This window comes from Camelus bactrianus, chromosome 7 (genome assembly GCF_048773025.1).
Source record: "Camelus bactrianus isolate YW-2024 breed Bactrian camel chromosome 7, ASM4877302v1, whole genome shotgun sequence".
NCBI classification, from domain to species: Eukaryota; Metazoa; Chordata; class Mammalia; order Artiodactyla; family Camelidae; genus Camelus; species Camelus bactrianus.
Genome location: NC_133545.1, coordinates 80,070,059 through 80,086,028, shown reverse-complemented (window position 1 = coordinate 80,086,028; position 15,970 = coordinate 80,070,059). Strand labels below are relative to the sequence as shown.

Here is a 15,970-nt window from a genome sequence, read left to right as displayed (position 1 = left end):
CTAAAGTGGTGGGACTGACTCAGCACATCAGAGAGTGCTTGGGATGGAAACTGGCGCCGACACGCACTCGTGATGTGTGCTGGGGGGTTCCTGCTTCCCCAAGGAACTGTCAGGCCCTGGGTGTGACCTCATCCCAATATTGGCCTAGCAGGGCCAGGAAATTCCTCTTCGACTTGAAAGAATGAGAGAGAGAGAGAGAGAGAGAGAGAGAAAGAGAGAGAGAGAGAGAGAGAGAGAGAGAGATAAAGAGGATGGGGGAGAGAGACAGAGAGAGGCATTGCAATCAGGCAACAAGAAGGCCACCATGATTTAACCGAGCCAGAAAGGATACTTACTGCTGACTAACTGGCCCACGCTCAAAGCTGAAGAGGAAGAGGATGAGGAGGAAGAAGAGGAAGCCTGCCGGACGGGGCTTTGAGACATGGATGCTTGGCTGTGAGTCAGGTGCAGAAGGCTGCTTTGGGAGGCTGCTTGACCCACTGACGTCTGGGAGGGTTGGTGGAGCTACATAGGGGGATGTAAAAAATACACAAAGGTGTGAAAAATTAGGAGGAAAATGCCAGGGAACAGAAGTTTCATCTGGGGTTGAATCATTTTATTTCCAAGAATACATACTTCTCAGAAAGAGCGTACACTCTACACAACACAGAGGGGTTTTTTTTTTGTAGTTGTTGTTTTTTGTATATAATATGTTTGCTGCCTTGACAGGTATTTTATTAGTAATTCTAAATGTATTATTAATTTCCTCCTTAGCTTGCTAGAGCACCCCATTTTCTACATTTCTTGACCACGGTGTGTGACTGGACGCTTTCCGCCTGTTCGTGCAATTACAGCGCACTTGACGGACTTCTCAAGTACATGTGGATAAAATATAACGCCTGCCATCAACTCAGAATGCAAAACTCAGTATCAAAGACAGGCTGCGCCCAGCCATTTTGTCATATGTAACTGGTGTTTTGAGGAAAGTGCCAATTTAGACTGAGTGTATATGGGAAATTTCTGCTCTCCCAGACCAAAGAGTCTAGGTGTATCACTGTGGAGTCAGGGGGAAAATGCTCTCTAAGATCCTGTAGAAATCAGAGAAATTGAGGCAGTCAGGACAAAAGTATCGATTCAGATTTGTAGCTCTGGGTTGTCACTTTCTTACGCTATGCCAGCACTTTGTTTGGGACTTCCATGCCTTCTCTCACTTAACTGTCAGATCGGCCTGGGCAGTGGGTATCATTCTGACGCCTCTCTCACCAACCAGGAAGCTGAGGTACAGGGAGTTAAAGGATTCTGAAGGTTCACTCGGCAGGTGTGGAGGAGCTGGCCTCTGGACACACGAAATCTGACCTTGGGGCTCTGGCTCTTGGTCACAGCACCCCAAGGAAGAATGGACTTAGCTTTTTAAATGTTGTGTGCTGTAAGGAAGGCTGTCTTTATGCCCGGGCATTCATGACTCCTTTACAGATGATCAAAGCGCTGTTGTTCTGAGAGGGGACAGGAGCTGACTGAGGGGAGGGAGGAAGGAGGGAGGGGAGAGAAATGGATGCAGGCACCAGGTCCACTCAGAGTCCCGGGAAGGGTCTCTCTCCATCCACGTGTTGACCCCCTAGGAAGCCAGCCCACATGAAGGGCAGCCCCGGACCTGGCTCAGGTACACAGACAGCCTCAGCAGTGGCCACCTTTGTTGATTAGACAGTGGACTTTCCAAAGTGTTTCATAGCCATCATCACACTCCCAGAGACGTAGGGAGGTTTTTTGTAAAAGGTTTTTATAATAGGAAGTCAGGCTGGGAGTAGAATCAGGCCAGGCCCAGGCCCTGATCTTTGGTGGGAGAGCCACCTACAAAAACAGGCACTGCACTTTTCCCACCTCCTTGGGATCTAAGAGCCAGCGTGGGAGGCTCTGACTTCCCACTTGTCACCACTTTCCCAATGCATGTGTGCGTGCGTGCGTGCGTGCGTGCGTGCATGCATGTGTGTTTATGTTCAGTTTTTTCATTCAACTCTACCAAGATATAATTTACAGATACTAAAATACACCCGTTTTATGCATACAGTTTGATGAGTTTTGTCAAAGGTATGCATCTGTGAAACCACCATATAATCAAGATACAGAAATTGCCCATCAATCTACAGAGCTCCTTCACCCGCTTTGAAATCCTTTCCCCCTCAACTCCTGGCGCCGGACAACACTGCTCTGTTTTCTGCCACAATGGACCCATTCGGCACGATTCTAAAAATGGAATCACATGGTATATACTCTCTTTGTATCTGGATTCTTTTGCTCAGATACTGTTTTTGAGGTTCCCCCATTTTGTTGCATTTATTCCTTTTTATTGCTGAATAGTATATATAGTCTATCTCCATATGTGTATCTCTGCCCCAGATTGTTTATCCAAATGTCTGTTGATGGACATTTGGACTATTTCCAGTTTGAAGCTATTATGAACAAAGCTGTTGTAAACATTTATGTGCAAGTCTCTGTGTGTACCTGAGTTTTCATGTCTTATATGTAAATACCTAGGAGTGGAATTGTGGACATTACTGGGTCATAACCGTAAATGCACATTTCACTTTTAAAGAAACTACCAACTGATTTCCAAAGTAGTGGTAACATTTGATATTGTCACCAGCAGTGTGTGAGAATTCCAAGTGCTGCACATTGTCACCAGCACCTAGATTGTCAGTCTTTTAAATTCCCTGAAAAGTTTTTAACCATCAATTAGCATTTTACTTTCAATTGTTAGCAAAGTACTTCTTTGGAAATGTGCTTCAGGAGCTGTTTCCTCTCTGGTCCCCCGTGGTAATGCTTTTGCCTGCCGGGTTCACATGATACCCCAATGTGGCATGTACACCTGGTATGATTATGGGACTCCCAAGACTGGGAGTCGGCTGCACGTCGGAACCCAGGTTCCCACCCCACAGTTTAGGGATCTCTCTGGGATGCCCGGCTGTCCCGCTCCAGAATTGCCTGCAGTTACATCTCGAGTGAACATCCTTACTGTTACTCATCTGTGCTAAGTAGAGGCTAGGTTATGAACTGAAGATAGTTATAATTGACATGGAACCCAAATTAATATGCATCGAGCATCTGCCTAAAGTAATTAGCCAACCTGCTGAGCACATAATCAACAACTGAATCCAGTAAATTTTATTCTGTAGGAACACACACTAAAAACTAAATCTATTTTTAATTTGCTTAATAAAAGGTGATGGATATCTGCATGTCAGTCTACCCCCCTCTAACCTATTGAGTTGTCCTTCTAAATATTGTTACTTGACAAAAGCTTTTTACAGTTTTGAGTCACTGAATCATGAGATAGTCGTCCGTTTTACCATTTCATCAATATTTTATCTGTCCTGGGTGTGGTAAAGTACCTTCAAGGAAATGGATAAGATAATAATCAATTTAAATTTTTCTTCCTCAGACACAACTCACTAAAGAAAAAAAAATTAGTAGGCTGCAATCTCACTTAGGAGTCACTAAAGCAAACCAGGGCTTAATTCTAGAGGAAAATAAAATAGTTCTTTTAAGAGTTTGTTCTATGACTATATAAAGAGAGAGACGAATCTCAGATGTCTAAGAATCTAAGAAAGATATATTTCTTCCAAAGGAATTAAACATTTTTTTTTTTTAGGACACTGGGGTCCTGCTTACCCTCCAGAATTCAACCAGACAGTTCAGAACAACCAATAAAAATTAATCCTGGCAATAGTCCTCTTTGTTAGGTATTGGTGATACCATTACAGAAGAGGAAATAGAAACTTTAAAGCCGAAATGGTTTACCTGGGATCGCACAGCTGGTGTAAGTGAGCTTTGACTTCAGGTGAGACTGACTCAGAAGTCAGTCAGTGCTTCCCCAGGAGCCTCTCAGCTCCTGTCCACCATTGGAGATGAGCGGTTACTAATCAGAGAAACAGCAGGGCCCTCTGGCTGGGAGGCGTGGGAAGCAATGCGATGTCTTCAAACTGATGATGGCAAGCTGCCCTTCAGAGCAGATTAGCACGACTGTAGCTCATCAATTTGAACACATCTCATCTATTTTTCTAAACGTAAAAATTTAAATATTTTTCAAATTTAGGATTATTCTTTACAAGTTCCAAAGTATTTAAAATATAATGTTTTTAGGAAAGCATGGTACTCTTAGAGGCTAGGGCATCATCCAAAAATATTACGCTTTTGATGTCGTCGGGGACAGGTCTCCGATGGAGTTGCTTATAGATTGCCCTTTGCTTAGTATAACTAATGCTGGTTACCTGTAACACCCCAAATGTACTTTTCTTAGTACAGCATCCTGTTTATATGATCATGTCTTTTATTTATTCAATATACTCCCATTAGACTGCCTAAAAGAGCTGACACTGATCTCCACCCAAGTTGAGATAATCACTTTCTTGCCTTTTTCTCTGAGCTGCAGGTCAGGTGTAAATAGGCTGTGTTGTGGACTGAATTGTGTCCCGCCGCAAATTCATACGTTAAGTCTAGTATCTCAGTGTGTGACTGTACTTGGAGCTAGGGTCTTCAGAGAGATAATTAGGGTTTTAAAATGAGGTTATTAAGGTGGGCTGCCATCCGATATGACTGGTGTCCTTATAAGAAGAGGAGATTAGGACACAGACAAGAACAGAGGGAAGACCATGAGGGGACAGAGGGAGGAGGCGGCCATCTGCAAACCAAGGAGGGAGGCCTCGAAAGAAACCAACCCTGCCGACACCTTGATCTTGAACTTCTGGCCTCCAGAGCTGTGAGACCATGAATTTCTGTTGCTTAAGCCACCCAGTGTACAGCCCTTGGTTATGGCATTTCTAGCAGATTAACACAGGCTGAGAGCATGGAGCGCCAACAGCAAAGGAGGAGAGGGAAGGGGCAGCTCACGTTGGCCTGGGCTTGGCTTCATCTAGAGAAAAGGGCAACTGTCCACCCCACAGGTGAATGAGAAACAGGGAAAAACAGGATTCAGAGTCTGGAAAGCCTTATCCTTCCTGCTGCCTCTCACAGCCTGGCTTCGCTGGTTTGTTTGCACTGGTTGGAGCCACCAGAGTTGTTTAACACATTCTGCAGAAATGGGGAGGGATTAAATGTAGCTGAGATAATGAGGTGGGAGAGTGTGGCAAGAGGAAGGGGCTGACAGAGAAAAAAAGAGAAATCGAAGACAGTGCTGTGTAGAAAGTCTTCCCAAGCTGCCAGCCCAGCAGGTGGCTCATTTGGAACATACTGGAAAATGGCAGAAGACACAGAATTGGGAAGCCACAGAAGGGTCTGCACTGGGCTCCTCTGGGAGCATGGCTGTAGGATCTGAGACCCTGGACAGGGAAACACTGTAAATCAGCAGCAATTAAATTGAACACAGGGGATGGAACACCCACCGTGGGCTGGGTCCTAAGCAGGGCTGAATCAGTCCTGCCTTTCAGGTGTGGACTCATAGAGGTGGCACAGTTTGATGACCATGACTGGAGCAAGGGGAAAGCAGAGATGAGGGTAACACAGGGAAGCTTCACAAAGGAGGGATCCTGGGCAGGGGGCCAGTGGCGGGAGTCTGCCAGACAGAGAAGGTAGAAAAGGCACTCCTGGCCAGGGGACCCCTCATCAGCTGGGCTCGGCTGGGAGTGACAGGGGAGACCAGAGAGGTGAGATGCCCAAATGTGTGGCCGCAAGTTCAAAGGTCTGTTTTGTACCGAGGTCACTGACACACATTTCATTCATCTAGGAAAACCCCTGTACTATTTGAGATCCCTTGTGGGTGGAAATTTATATCTTATTCTGGGTGGCTCCAAGAAAAAAATCAGGAACTGATTCAGGCAAGGGCTGGGGGAAAAAAAAGTAAGAAAGTACATTTTTTTTAATTTGAAAAAAATGGATGAATCAGGATAATCAAATGGCATTTTAGAGAGCTAATTTAAATGAACCACTTTCCTTTGGCTTCCTATCAGCACCAAGATTACATTCTGAAACAGAGGGCAGTCTTCCTGATTGGCAGTCTCCAAGTATTGTAGCGATGGTATTAATTTTTGAAAAATTTCAGTGCTTTGATTTTATAAATTGCAACATCTTTCCTTTCGAATGTCTATTTCCTTAATGATGCTAAAAACTCCCATTAACTTTTTTCCCCATTAATGGAAGCACTGGGGATTGAACCCAGGACCTCATGCATGCCAGGCATGCACTCAACCACTGAGCTATACACCCCAAACTCTCATTAACTTTTGTTGGGACTTAGTCAGATGGAGAACAAACTGTTGCAAAAATGATGTCTGTGCTGCTTATGAAGGAATCATTCATTCCCAGTCACAGGAGAGTAAGACAAACATGGGCATCTGGGTCACTCCGACTTTTGGAGGGAGTTCGCCATAATCCACTGTAGCTGTAGGATCCCATGGAAGGAACAGAAGTTTACTTTCGAGCTCCATCAGATATTTTTGTATTACATAATTTGTTTCATGCACAGAAAGATATTTATCTTTCTCTCTCTCTCATATCTAGCTCTTTCCCGACTTTTATTTTCTTGCATTGCTCACCAAGGATCTCTGATGTGATAACTGTGGAAGTGATATCTAGGGCTATTGGATCCTGGTATATATTAAAAAAAATATATTGTTTGTATTTCTGATGATAAATTTGCAGGTTCTCAATCTTTCATCATTGGAATAAATCATCATCAAGAATAGTGGGCTCTGCACTCTTAGATTTTATTCAGGCTCTTTTAATAATTAACAGTAGACAGATGTAAACGATTAAGGATGTAATTATTTTTTTTGTTAAATTAAAACAAATCATCCCAGGTCATTTGGTCCGAGAGCTCTGTGTGTTACTCCATAAAATTGGACTTCTTTCTGAGTGTGAGTTAGGGAACTCTCTGCTCCTATAATTTATGACGTATTTTGCTGTTGGAACTATGCTCTTGTGAGATCAAGCGTTTGTCATAAATCACACGAAAAAATAAATCGAGAAACTCCTTACTGTGCGATAGAAATCCTTTATTTTTTACTGGTTGTCCATATTATATTTCTTCAATGTAGAGGGTAATATTTAAAGGAAAAAATTGAAGACCACTATCCTTATACCTCCAGCTCTGAGCTTTTTACTTTTGGTCTCTGGGCATTTTATGACCTGCCATCTTCAGAATCCCAGCTTTTATATCTGGGGCTCAAGACTTGAGCACTTCCTGTCGATTCACCCAACTTGTTAACTTTACTACACGTTCCAAGTTGTTTCCATCAGAGCTGGTGCCAAGAAATAGTAATAGTCATTCATCTGTTGCCACTGTTTTCCTGATATTTCTCACCATGTTCGTCGTCGGTTTCCTTGATCTTTCTGGGACTTGGACAGACCACTGGTACATGCCTTGAACAACAGGCTCATCAGGGCCTGCCGTGACTTGGGGACGCAGGAAGGTTCGAAGGTCACTCTTTCAGCTGCGCGCGCGTGACCTCTCAGCATGCACATATGCTGGGAGAGTCCTGCTCTCTGGGATGCTGGTTGTAACCGACAGGAGCTGGATTTGCAAAGCACATCCCCTTGAGGCTGGCTGTTTCTTCCTAGTTGCTAGACCTCTGATTCCACAGTGAAGAGGATGCTGGCAGTGGTCAGACCAGCAGAGGGCCAGATGTTCCCGCCGTGGTAATGAGGTTTCATGCCAGGGGCCAACAGGTGCGGTGTGAGAACACTTCTGCGTCTGTGCTCAGGAGGGAGACTGTGGAAATGGATTAACAATATCGACTGTGGGCGAGGGTTTGAGAAGCGGCACCACACCTGCCTCTTAGGTGCCGTTTCTTGGTTAGGCCCTTCTACTGGATGGAAACTGTTCTCCCTCAAATACGCAGCTGTCATTTTATGTAACAGCAAGAGTCTATCACCCCCACACCCTCCTTAGAAATTCAAGGTGAGAGGGAGAGCTACTTTGTATTAAATGTTGACGATTTCTAATTAACTCATCACCTTTTGGGCAATTTACAACCTGCCTTTGCTGACAGAAATAGGTTTTTACAGATTGTACGAAAAAGAGGCTGATGGAACTATACAGATTAAAAAGCCAATGAAACATAGAGAATCTTGCCTTATTGCTTAGAATTATTTAGAAGGTAGAGAATCCAATGGGATCTTGTAATTAGAAAAAGAAATAACATAGCTGAGAGATTGGGGCAGGGGGCGAGGGTGGAAGTCCTCATGATATTTTTGGCAGGGACTGTCCCCCGACTGCGAGAAAGCTGACGAAGAAGAGGATGGCTGGGAACCGTGGCATCTCAGGCCATGGTTTTGATTTAGAGTGAGACCCGGAGAGTAAGACAAAGGTCTCTGTTTCCGGATGGGAAGTGTGTTCAGACCTGGCTTGGTTTTTCCTGGTGTTGACCCGCACTGGAGAGGAGGGCCCCTTGCCGGGCACTCACAGCAGTCACTGTAGGTCTTAGGTACTTATGTGCACAAATCTGATGAAGGTGCATCTCCCTGGCTAGACTGTAAACTCCACGAAGAAAGGGCTCCCGGTACCTGTCTTGTCCACCAGTCTAGCTTCTAGGTCCAGTGCCTGACAAATAGGTGGTCAGTGACAAATATTTCTATTAAGTATATTTCAAAATATGTATCCAACAGGCAAATGGATTTTCCAAGCACAGCCTTTGAGTGCCACCAAGAATGAGCTGTTTACATGGTTGGGTCAGAAGCCAAACGGAGGCGGTGGCTGAGGTCCCTGGAAGGAGGCTTCTGCTTTGTTGCAGATGAATGATGTATCGATTTTTATCTTCTTCCTGCTTCCTGTGTATTTTATTTCCTTGCGAAGTGCTTTGCATAATACAGTTTCCCCACAGCTCAGAAAACCATATTCTGGATCACACACTCACTGCCCGTCTTCATCTTTCTCTCCCACCGCCTTCCTTTGTTGGGCACCTCCCAGCTGGCAATCTGGATCTTAGCCTTACCTACCTCTTGCTTCTTAAGTGATCCAGCTAACAGGACTGCTTGTTTCCAAATGTGTCAGAGACGATCCAGACTTTAAAACATTACAACAAAGAAACAGAAGAATTGATGGCTTTACCGGATTGCATCTCTGTGGCCTTTGACACTGTGTCCACGTCCTGCTTTTTAAAAACTCTTGGATGTGAGATCATCCCTCTCTGGCTTCCCCTCCTATGTCACCATTTCTTCTCTCTCTCCCTTCCCTCTCTGTTCCTTCAAAGCTTGAGCTTCCCTTCGTCTCCCTTCCTTCTCTTTCTCTTCCCGCTGCTTCTGATCTTCCTTTCTTCTTTTGTTCTTTGTGCTTTCTTTGAATGTCTCATTTGTTTTCAGCTGCAATATACATCCTCCTGACTCTCAGATCCTGCTCCCCTGAGCCGAGCTGTACTTACAGTCCCCATTCCTTAGTTTCAGTGCATTTTCGTGAATTCCTATTTGTGTTTTGCTATCATCTCCTAAATGGTTTGTATACAGTGGATGCTTCAGCCTCCATTTGCTACCAGACTTACCTTCTTGAACAATAAAGCCGAGAGTACCATTTTCCTCTTTCAATACCTCTCACAGGTTCCCTGGGCTGGTGGGTAAATCATTACCATCAGCTCCATCATCATGACTATATAAGTGCTTACTGTGTGCACTATTCTAACCACTTTGTGTATATTAGCTCACTTAATCCTCCCAGCTGCTCTCTGAGGTAGGTTCTGACGCATCCCCATTTTACAGATGAGAAAACCAAAGCACAAAGATGATGCATAATGTGTTTAGGATCACACAAAAGTCATCCTTTTCTGTTCGATTCTGCAGCCCTGTCCATGACTGTCCTCAGACTCCCTCTATGTTCCAATCACAAGAACCTTCCTCCTGTTTCTCGACACTCCAGCCTCCTTCGCGTTTCCCTGCCTCTGTGCCTGCTGTTCCCACTGCCTGGAGTGTTGCTGCCTCATCTATCACCTGGTTGACTCTTCCTCATCTGTTAAGACTCAGTTCCCAAACCATTCTCTCTGTGAGGATTCTAAATGCTCTGGACAAAATTGGTCCCTCTCGTCTCTGCAATGATAGTAAACTTTGTGCACACCCGTCCTGTTACAGGACCTTCGGTATTATTGCACAGCGGGGCTCTGCTTATGTGTCTGCATTCTCTGCAAGACCACAAGCTCCATAAAACCAGGAAGAGTCACTCTTTCATCCCTGTTTCTTATTATTAATCAGGTGCCTGCTGTATAGAGGGTTACCGAAAAATGTGTGAAGAAACCAATCAACCAGAAGCTGCATGAGGTCAGGGACTGTGTCTTTCCTCTTTAGTGCTGGGTACCCAGACTCCAGCATAACCCACAGAAAGTGCTCGACTGATATTTGAATGGAAGAAAATGAACTGTGCGGTTTTAATGAAATTCCATTCAGCAGAGCTTCCTGTTTTTCATTCCCTAATTTGTAGGTAGCACCCTAAGCCGCATCCAGTTGGGATCTCTTAGTGTTTAATACTTTCTTTTTTTCATTTACAGTTAAGACATAAGTGATCTTGGTTTCTTCTTCACCCCTTTTAAAATTGACTGAAAATTAAGTATCATAAGCAAAGATAAATAAGAACACATCCCCGTTGAATTTTAGGACATTGTCTCTGTTTATAATTGAATAACTTCATATTTTTAGATTGAGAGCTATTTAGTTATCACCCGTATTCACTAAGAAAGAAAAATAGAGTGACTTGCTATTTTATGAGTATTGATATGTCAGGATTAGTGGGATTAAATATTTTCTAATTTAAAAATTACTTCCCATTGACGGAGCCCAAGAAGAAGGGTGGTAAGGAGAGGTGCCCAGGTAGCCGTGGCGTCCTGGCCCTGGCACCTTTACCTGCTGGCCGGGCTTGATGGGTGACAGCGTGATGCCCTGGGTGTTGATCACTGGCAGGATCTGGTTCCCGATGACCGTGGCGATGATCTGGCCCTGGGCATTTGTCAGGAGCTGGGGGGTGATGGGCTGCACTTGAAGGCCCTGAGTGCCGCTCGCTGCTTGGCTCGACGGCCCCAGGTTCGGCATCAGAGGAATGGTCCCAATAATCTGCAAGAGACAGGCCCAGAGGTGAGGCTCAGGGCTCTGCTCAGGGTCCGCACATGCAACTGTAGATGACTCATGCCCTAGTCTCTGTCGGAGGCTCCCTGAGATCCAATTCCAAATCCATGAACAGATCTGGAGATGCGGGTGTGGAGGAAAGTGGCCGAGGGTGAGCATCTGAAGGAGAGAGAAACACACATGGACCGAGTGCATGGAGGAAAGGGGACAACATCGTATTTAAAAATAAAATCAAGCCACATGTGATTTCTGCCAGGGCAGCACAGACACCTGCTCCATCTCAGAACCAGGTGGAGGACAGACTCATGCACTCAAGGCCCTTGTCTGGCCGGGGAGCCGCACCCCTTCCCGACAGGGCTCCCCAGATACGGTGTGCTCCCTCACATCCTCTCCTCTGCTCTCTCCACCTCCTTCCCTTTCCCCGGCATCCTGCTCCTCTCTCTGGGTCAGCGGTCAGCTAGCATCCTGGTGCCCACGGTGGCTGAGAGTCTGGGTTCTGGAGTCAGGGAAACCGAATTCCATTCCCAGAGGGGCCGCCTGCTAGCTCTACAACGTTGTCAGGGAGCCTGAGCTTTCTGAAGGCTTGAGAGAACTGGGGTCACCTGTATTTGAAACTCAAAATAGAGGTGCAATGACTACTGAGGACTGAGCATTTTTAAAAGTGTATTTTAAATGATGCGTTTTAAACTGGGCCCTAGAGGTTAGAGGACCAGAGCTTCTATGGTAGGCGGGGCAAAGGCCTTTCTTTGCACCTGGTAGCCTCTGGCCCCATGAAGGGATCCTGTGGAGCACGGAGGAGGGGCCTGGCTGGATCCAGTCACTGTGTTAGGGAGAAAGGGAGCATGAGCCAAGGGACTGGGTGTTTGTAAGATCTGGAAACACAGACCGCATTCAAATGTTGTCAGGGACAGAGCTAATCTGGTAAAAAAAGAAAACATGAGCTATGGTTCCTGATGTCACGGACTCTCCTGGGGGGAGTCGAGGAGGGTGTGTGGGCTGCTTCCCCTCCAGGTACAGCAGGATGGCCACGCCGCTCTGCTGTCGTCTTCTGGGGCCTCCTCCCAGACCTGATCTGTGGTGACGCGGCCTGGGGGCCACCGTGACGCATTAATGATACTGTCTCAGGTAGGGCTTCCGTGTGGATGGTTTCATTTCACTCCACATTCTCACAGCGGCTCAGCCCGGTGGGCACTCGTCCCGCCTGCGTTAGTCAGTGAAACGGTGGAGGCTCGGGGAGGCATCTGTAAGTGGCGGAGCTGGAGTCCAGGGCGGGGACCCCCAAATGCTCAATGCTGCATGTCACCTGGCTCCCACCGCTGGGAGCATGTGGGAGGGCAGCTGCTCTTGCAAAAGGCCCTGCGTCCTGTCTGCAGTTTCCCTGCAGATGCTAAGCTGCCCGTGGGCTGAGTTCATGAATGATTCTGTTTTCTTTTCCCTTCAGTCCTCCAAACAGGGCTTTGAACGTGGTTTCTCAATAACTGTCTTCTGAGTGAATGGTCTCTAGACTCAGCTATCGCTGGGATTCTGGGTGCAACTGGCACCGCAGAGGACCTTCATGACCACGTGACTCAGTGACAAAGATCAGGACAGAGAAGCCACCCTGTGGGATGGTGGTGAAGGAGGGTCTGTGCGAATATCATGTATCAATGGCAGTTGTCAATGGCTACTGATAAAGGTCAAGTAATTACTGTAAGAGTGGTCAGCACTCTCAGGGAGTTTGCAGCTCCACAGCCTCACTGAGCGAGGCCCCCAGTGGCATCAGTGACAAGCGTGTCCCATCAGTGCCAGCAAGGTCAGAAGGAGTCCACATCAGTAGATCAGGGCACCTAAGTACTTTATTGGTATGTGATCTTGCGTTAAGCAGCTCAGGATTCAAAGGCTGTTCCTATGACCCCCCAGGCAGCGTGGAGATGTCCGGAGAGCAGACTCCTTGTCCTGCGCCGATGCTGGCTTCCTCCCCTTTCCTCACGTGCATCGTGAAATGGTGCAAACCCAGTGGCTGGCCCATCCACTCTGGTTTCCTGGTGTCTTAGCCCTGAAAGCTCCGCTCCCCCTGATTGGCCTGAGTTGAAAGCCTATGGGAGCTGGATGCCTTTAGGTGGCAGGGTTGCGGGTTCTATTTTGGGCAGGATGTCAGTGTGTTTAGCCTGGGAGAAGGCTTCAGAGGGAGGCAGAGCGCCTGACAGCTACAGAACACACTGCGATGCAGAGAGAGGCATTCTGCTCCCAGAAGATTGACATGCGTCTGTGCTCCCCTGGCGGTAATGAGAAGCTCTGCCTACATTCTGGGTGGAAAGAAGAAGAAAGGCAAACGCAAACGTCTCATCAGCCTCTTCCCCCAGTGCCGCCTCACTTCCCAGCACTGCAGGGCGACATTACTAAAACATGGCACCACTTCCGTTCCCCGGCTCCCTTTTCTTTCCTGGACCCTAGCATCACTGTTGGAGGGTAAGACGGCACTAGTGTCAGAGCCAGAGGGACCTGCAGTGGCACAACGGAGGGGATCCTTTAACAGGAGGGTTTGCCCAAGAGGTGGGGGCGGGGCCTGGGCGCTTCTAAAGTCAGGAAGGCATCTGTGAAGCGCAGCGTTTCCCATTTGTGTTCCCCTCTCAGAGGAGTTGGGGATCACCATCTCAGCATGTCACACACTTGGCAGTGCGTTGTGGGGAATTTTCCACTGTTCCCCAATGTCTCACGACTCGCTCATTTCAATTTGCTCCCCTGCATCCAGGGTGGAGCTGGTCACACACGTGCTGCGTAGAGCCTCTCCATGTGCCTGTGTAGCTCAGGCCGGCTCCGATCCCCCCTCAGCACTTACACGGATCTCACTGAAACTCCTCCTCGGCTAGCTCAGACTTCCAAAAGACCACAACCAGGAAATCAGAGGAACCAAGGCAGCAAGCTGTGAGGCTCCTTCACCTGGGAAACTCGCATTTTTAATTAAAGGCCTTTCAGTAGTCAAGGGAAGTGTTTTGCACCTACACACATTTCAACTAAATCAGGAAATCAAAACAGAGGTTTGAAAAGGCATCAGGGCAACTGACTTGAGAACAAAGATAGAAAGAGGCAGCCTTTGAGACACTTGTAGTCCTAGGACTAGCTTTTGGAGTGTGATTTTCTGGTTCCCAGAACTAGGGATTTATTGCTAGGCGTCCTGATGGAAGGACGTGTCACTGAGCAAACAAGGCCACTAGCCTGGGACTCTGGATCCAAGCATTGGACACACAGGTCAACTTCAACTCTCCTGAGATGCTGAGGATGCTGGCGGAGCAGCCTAGCACCAGCAGACCCTCCTCTATGTCAGGCACAGTGTAATCTGCCACGGAACACGTTGAGGATACACAAGCTGGGCAGGGGAGGGGGCGATAAGACAGGCACACTGCACGCAAAGATTCCAACAGTCCCACAGACCAATGATATGCCCCAAATGAGTGGCCAGGACCATCTGATAAAAATCTCTATACTCTCGTGGTTAGTGCCCAAAAGAATATTGGGAACGAATGTGTGATTTCAGAGGAAGAAAGATGAGGATTGATGGTTGGGAAGACTTCATAGGGGAAATGGGGCAGAAGAGAACAGAGTCTTGGAAGTTGGGTGGGATTGGGCAAGGCAGAGAAACCATTCCAAACAAGAGATGAGAAATGTGGGAGTGGTGAGTTCACTAACTTGCATGCAAAAGACGGCTCAGGCATTGAGCAGCGATTGGTTGGCCTGGAATGGTCAAATTGCATCCAGGCAAGAGGTTTCCGTGAATGGTCTTTGATGGGGGCATGGGGAAGGGTACTGAAATGGAGCTACTTCGGATGGGAATGTGACCACGTGGAGAGAATAGACGGGGGTGTCGGGAGCCTACAGACCAGGAGACCGGTCGCTAGGATGCTATCATAGTCATCCGCGTGTGAAGCAAAAGGCTGCCATGCATCCTTGATGTAGGGGTTGCTTGATTCGTGGCCCCTTCCACTTCAATTCCAAAAGCGTGGCCTACTTTATGCCTAGGTTGCAACATTAGAAATTTTTGAGTGAAGTTATTGCCTCATCCATCCACCAGCAAATAGCTCAGGCATCGTTTGCGATGACCCTCTCTGTCTTCGCCCTGACTCTGGTGGTCGTGATGGATGCTTTAACCAGGACGAGGCGCATGCTTGTATTGTAATGATAATCTGTGACCTAAAGGAGTTCCAGCCTCTCTACCAGGGAACTTATTTGGTTGTTGCTGTTCATTTTCATCTGTCTCTTTGCTTACAGGCGTTAAGAGCATAAACCGCAACTGAGGATAAAGTCTATGTTGTATGAGCAACTTAAAAAAAGAAAACAAACTAAAATGAACCTGGGTGGCTTACACAGAAGTGTGACAGTCACTATTCAGCAGCAACTATAATGTAAGCCGCCATGAAGATTATCGTGTGACTGTAGCAGACCCCAGCAATTCAGGGCCGTGTGACACCTTTGGGTTACCAGGTTACTGTTACGATGCCCTTACAGACCTCAATCTAGTTGAGGTATTCCGTAGAGATGAATTATGGCTGATGGAGGATAACGGGCCCTGACTTTATTCACTGCCAACACGTAGGTCTCATCAGGAGCAGCTGGTGGTATCACAGAAGCCCAGGGCATCCAGACAAGTCGTCTGATGGGCCACATGTCGTAACAGTCTATGACACACTGTTAAACTCTGCTACGCAGAATGCGATTGCAGATGTCAGTTTGACAAGTCATTCTTTTGCGCACGTCTTTAAGAAAAGGAAACCCGCCAATGCTGTCAGTTGGTGACTTTTCAGGTCTTTCAACCCATCAGCAGAGACAGTTCTTTGCCAAATAGTTGTGTAACCTCGGCGCTTTTTGGTCAAGAGGCTTTGGTTAACACCTGGCATCACTTTGTCCTTTCTTGAACATCAAGCTTCTAGCACTCGAGAGCCGACGGGGTCATGGTGCGAGGTCACCAGAATGGAAACAGCCACTCTCC

At 46.9% G+C, this 15,970-nt stretch overlaps 1 protein-coding gene, 1 long non-coding RNA gene and 1 other non-coding gene across 6 annotated transcripts in view; 1 reads left to right on the top strand and 2 right to left on the bottom strand.

Annotated features, from left to right (window-relative positions):
• Positions 1-15,970, top strand: part of LOC123614601 (uncharacterized) — a 136,131-nt gene that overhangs the window by 90,870 nt on the left and 29,291 nt on the right. The gene's annotated exons all lie outside the window — the stretch shown is intronic.
• POU6F2 (POU class 6 homeobox 2) overlaps positions 22-15,970 on the bottom strand; it is a 326,831-nt gene continuing 310,882 nt past the window's right edge. The window contains 3 exon segments of the mRNA XM_074367687.1: positions 22-488; positions 490-504; positions 10,789-10,995. Of these exon segments, the coding sequence (XP_074223788.1) occupies positions 357-488; positions 490-504; positions 10,789-10,995 (354 nt within the window). The 3' untranslated portion in view covers positions 22-356.
• TRNAA-GGC (transfer RNA alanine (anticodon GGC)) lies at positions 6,103-6,174 on the bottom strand. Its single transcript has one exon. It is a non-coding gene; the product is annotated as a tRNA-Ala (tRNA).